The sequence below is a fragment of the Kryptolebias marmoratus genome, unplaced genomic scaffold (assembly GCF_001649575.2).
Source record: "Kryptolebias marmoratus isolate JLee-2015 unplaced genomic scaffold, ASM164957v2 Scaffold169, whole genome shotgun sequence".
NCBI classification, from domain to species: Eukaryota; Metazoa; Chordata; class Actinopteri; order Cyprinodontiformes; family Rivulidae; genus Kryptolebias; species Kryptolebias marmoratus.
Genome location: NW_023665903.1, coordinates 4,281 through 9,594, shown reverse-complemented (window position 1 = coordinate 9,594; position 5,314 = coordinate 4,281). Strand labels below are relative to the sequence as shown.

Sequence of the window (5,314 nt, the reverse complement as noted above, 5' to 3'; positions counted from 1 at the left end):
AGGTTGGCCGTGATATTGGATGGTGGGTGGAGCCACGGTCACGGCTCAACCTGTCTGTCACAGACAGACGTGATGTCATTGGAGCTTCCGTAGTTGGTCACGCTGAGGCGATTCCCATAGTGAAACACCTCACTCTGTTATCAAAGAACCAGGGATTACGTTAAGTAACCCAACGTTTTCCCTGCAGTCAAAGGTCCTCAGCGACGTCGGCGGCGTGGTCCTCGCGAACGCGTGCGGACCCTGCATTGGACAGTGGGACAGGTAACTGCGCCCCGTAGCGTTCCCCATGGAAACGGGTCAGCTTATCGAATGTTGGGTTTGTAAATGGATGTGCTCCGTGTTCAGGCAAGACGTGAAAAAGGGCGAGAAGAACACCATCGTCACGTCCTTCAACAGAAACTTCACTGCCAGGAACGATGCCAACCCTGCGACACACGCCTTCGTTACCTCCCCTGAGGTGAAGTCGCACTGCAAACTTTCTGTTTCACGCAGGTTTACATGTTCTTCCTAAATCCCTCCCTCCTCCTCCCCGTCTTCAGATCGTAACCGCCCTCGCCATTGCCGGCACATTAGACTTCAACCCAGAGACGGATTACCTCACAGCGCCCGACGGACAGAAGTTCAAGCTGGAGCCCCCCACCGGAGATGAGCTGCCAGCCAGGGATTTCGACCCGGGCCAGGACACCTATCAGCACCCGCCCGGTGACGGCAGCGAGCTCAGGGTGGACGTTAGCCCTCAGAGCAACCGGCTGCAGCTGCTGGAGCCTTTCGACAAGTGGAGCGGGAACGATCTGGAGGACATGGTGGTCCTCATCAAGGTGTGCCCCCCCGGGAGGGAGCGCGTGTCTGAAATTCCCATGGCCGCTCCGGCGTCCCGAGCGTCACGCTCTTCTGTCTCCACAGGTGAAGGGGAAGTGCACCACGGACCACATCAGCGCGGCGGGACCCTGGCTGAAGTTCCGCGGCCACCTGGACAACATCTCCAACAACATGCTGATCGGCGCCGTCAACAGCGAGAACGACGCTGTCAACAAGGTGAAGAACCACCTGACCGGAGGCTACGGAGGAGTCCCGGACGTGGCCCGCCACTACAAGGTGAGCATCGCAGAAGGCGAAGCTTTGAATCACGATCACCAAGGCTGCAGCTCCCGCTAGTTTACGGTCATCTATGGGAATGGGTTCGATGGCGTCCCCTGTGCTGTTGTCTGCAGGCCAACGGCGTGTCGTGGGTGGTGGTTGGAGATGACAACTACGGCGAGGGCTCCAGCAGAGAGCACGCAGCTCTGGAGCCCAGGCACTTGGGTGGAAGGGCCATCATCGTCAAGAGCTTCGCCAGAATCCACGGTACTCCACGAGTGTGATTATTTGGTGATCTGTCACCGATGGGAATTATTTCGAAGCGCTGCTCAGTCTCAAAAGTGCAGCACGCCGCTTTGCAGGTTTGTTTTTGAACTAATGAACTTTGTTCTCAGAGACGAACCTGAAGAAGCAAGGTCTGCTGCCGCTGACGTTCACCAACCCATCCGACTACGACAAGATCCTCCCCGACGACAAGATCTCCATCCGAGGGCTGAAATCCTTCGCTCCGGGAAAGGTGAGAGCGCCGCTCGGCCTGGCAAAACGGCCTACTCCAAGAGCAGGCATCCTCGCCGAATGCCTCACCTTCCTTCTCGTCTCTCTCTCCCTCCTCCCTCAGCCTCTGACTGCCGTCGTGAAGCATGGCGACGGCAGCACGGAGACCCTGGAGCTCAACCACAGCTTCAACGAGACCCAGATCCAGTGGTTCCAGGCAGGATCCGCGCTGAACAGGATGAAGGAGCTGCAGCACTGAGGGTGGAGGGAAAGTATGGAGGAATAGGAAGGGGTGGGGGGTGGGGGTCAGGGTGTGAATGGGGGAGGGAGGAGGAGCAGAATGTAAACCATTGTTTTATCAGGATTAGCTTGAATCCACGACTGAAGGTATCGAAGCTAAATGTCGAACAGAGGCTGCTGATGGAACGGTAGCAGCGGAGGTTGGTTTTTTGTTAAAACCTCACCAACAGGCAGCGTTTATTAAATCTAATCAAGCATTAAGAACTGGCTGTAGAGCCAGTTTGGTACAGTGTGCTGTAAGGATGTAATCAGCTCCAGTCTGACACTCTCAGTCATCTTCCACTTGTGTTATTTAAAGGTGAATACTGCCATTTTGTTGTATTTCTGCATAATTCAGTGAAGCTGTATTAACAAGGATCTAAAAATAAATAAATAAATGTGGTTCCGTTCACCCAGGCTTGTTTTTCTGGCCTCTGGTCTCCCTGAGAAGAAACCGTGAGTTGTTGAATCTGTAGCAGGCAGATGTCAAACAGGCCCAGATGACTTCTGGCAGGGATTACCAGACCTGTGAGGTTCATGAGGACTAGTTAGCTCTTTTGGCCACCTAATTGTTGAAAAAGAAATTATTTTTTTAGGGCAATGATTTCCCCTGATCCAACACCCCCCTCACCCCCCTTTTCTCCGAGTGACTACAAGTGTTTTAAAACAACATAAATGTCATAAAAAGTCAAAGCAGTTTCACCAATAAATCCTGTTTTTTTCTTATTTTGAAATTAAACACTGCAACCAACATGGATCCAGCTAAGTACATTAAAGGATACTTTGGGCATTTTGTCATAAATAACTAATATCTTACCTGTTGCAGATGGCTCTGTGAGTAGCCTGGAGGAATGGAGTATAGGTCCCGCAGGCGAGGGGGGGGGGACAGGGTGCTCAAAGGGTTTGTCTCGATTGACTCGGTGCAGTGTGAATGAGAACCGCAGCAGCTGAAAATGAAACAAATGTTGACATTTTGGTTCCCAATCACACCGAGTCTACCGGACCATCAGGTGTGAACGCAGCGAGAGCCCGTCTGCTGTTGCTTTAGTGTTCGTGTCTCGTATTGAAGTGTTTATCACCGATGCACGTTTGCAGACGTTTCCTAAGGCGCAGATAGGAAAACACATGACATGTTTAAAAGAAAGAAATATTGTTATGCTTTCACTCCTACCAGCTTTAAACTCATCAGCTCTAATGTTACAGGGTCAAAAGCTGGTCATAATATATGTCAACAGGTTCCCAACCCTCTGATTCCATTTCCATTCAAACAATTTGTTCTCACCTACAGGGTGATTGTTTTTTATTTCATCCGACGTGTTTCAGTGCTCCGCCGTCCTGCTGCTCTCGTTCCTTTTAACTCCGGATAAATCAAACTGTACTGTGAGAGTGTCTGCATGCCGTTTTATTGCTGTGGACAGAAACTGAAAAACAGAAGTTCAGTTATGAATCACACCACTCAGATAATTATTACTCTTGTTGTCATTTTGTTCTGCTCGTCTTTCGGGTCACTGAAACACTGTTTTCCAGTCCCAATGGTAAAAGTCTGCTAAAAACCACGCTCTTATTGTGAAACACTCCTATCTAAAGTGTGTGCTCTCCCAAGTGATCGTCTCTGTATAACAGGAGAAGTCAACATTGATTGTAAAATAAAGAAATATCACAAACCTCATTGATTAATATTGTGATTTTTGTTTTTCCCAATCCACACCGGGGGTGGTTTCCGCTCCAGAGGTTCGCTTCTCTTTCCTTTTTTTAAATATAAACTCTAAAACTTAAGTTTCAAAACAATGCTTCGTTTATCCGGCTTCAAACCAAAAACACTCACATAATGTGATAATTCCCATTAATCCTGGTTTACACTAAAGTAAACTGGGAATAATGGGAATTATCATAATAAACCCGTGGACGTGCTGATTACCATGTGACATCAATGGGCATAAAGATCTGGGTTTGAACTCCGTCTGTCTGCCTGTCTGAGGGCGATTTCTTGTCCGAGCTCTAAACTGAAAACCCTTTACCATAGAAACATCAAACTCCACAGCTGGAGACACCTCGTGGGATGATCCCTATTGATTTCAAGGTCACGGGGTCAAATAGGGATGGTCACAGGTGAATGCTTGGAGAAAACTATGTCCATGCTTTTACCCTGCAACCATCAAACATAGTCAATGTCAAACTATAGCTGGACACCTCATAGATTGTGGATGATCCCTATTGATTTCAAGGTCATGTCACAGGTGACCCCTTTGAGCAAACCTTGTCCATGCTTTTACCCTGCAACCGTGTAAGATAGGAATGTCAAACTGCACAGCTGGACACTTCATAGATCGTGGATGATCCTTGTTGATTTCAAGGTCACTGGGTCAAAGGTCAAGGTCACAGGTGAACCCTTTAAACAAACCTTATGTGTGGTCTAAGTCTGCAACTGTGTAGGGTAGGAATGTCAAACTGCACAGCTGGACACCTCATGGGTCAAGGATGATTTGCATTAAATTCAAGGTCTTGGGGTCAAAGGTCAGGGTCACGGGTGAACCCTTAATGTAAAATCTCATCTGTGCTCTAACTCTAGACGTGTATTCAGGATAGCTGTGTGATGCTTTGGATTCTGATAATGCTGACAGTTTTTGTCGGACGTGTTATGTGGTACCCTTGTTTGAGTTGGAACCGGAACACGTCATTCCCAGATACGTGCTCCGACTTCCAAAGGAAATTCAACTTATCTGCAGCATCCCTAATTTAAAAAAAAAGATTCAAATGCCCTAAATCACTTGCATTATTATGATAACTCAAAAGGTTTCTTTTATGATTAAAAAAAGGGATACTGCCCAGCCTTACTGGACCCTCCACCCCTCCCCGTGTGAACCGGAAGTGGCTGCCATGTGGCGATCACGGCTGTAGATGATCCCCTCAGATAAAAGCGATGTGGCACGTCAACATGAAGCTGGTCTGAACACCACGGCTGGTGGAAAACGGGAGCCCTCCATCTCCGCCGACAACAAAGAGGTCCCTGTGGTCCACTGAAGCCTGCTGTTGTTCGGACCCCTTCCTCCCCCCTTCATCCCCCCTGTCCTCCTCCTCCTTCTCCTCCTCCCACCACCCTCCCTCCCCATCATCTCTGCCTCCTCCTGCCTCATCCGCACCAAGATCCGGACTCTCCCGCACCTTCCCCCCCCGGATCTCAGGACACAATCGGCTCCATCGCATGAGAAGCGGGAAGGGATCGGTGTCCGGCTGATCGACTGATCGCTGATTTCGGTGAGTAATCAGTTAAACCGCTCCGATCCCCTCTCGTTTAATCCTCCGGGACTTTAAAAAAAAATCAGCTTATTGTTCGGACTGAAATCAAACCCCGACGTGAAAAGCTCGAATGAGGCTTTTCATGATGGAGAGGGGGGTGTTCTTTTGTAAAAGAGGTTTTTGTCCACATCCTGTCTCCATGCTGCCTCGGTGGGAGAATGTTCTG

The 5,314-nt window shown here is 49.3% G+C and overlaps 1 protein-coding gene across 1 annotated transcript; it reads left to right on the top strand.

Moving 5' to 3' along the window:
- Positions 1-107: 107 nt before the first annotated feature.
- LOC108229387 (aconitate hydratase, mitochondrial-like) lies at positions 108-3,520 on the top strand (the record flags this gene model as incomplete). The annotated part of the gene is made up of 7 exons (XM_017405054.3): positions 108-261; positions 346-457; positions 540-818; positions 904-1,095; positions 1,212-1,344; positions 1,473-1,594; positions 1,697-3,520. Coding segments are annotated over 7 exons (1,127 nt in total), but the record flags the coding sequence as incomplete, so codon positions are not given.
- Positions 3,521-5,314: the final 1,794 nt, after the last annotated feature.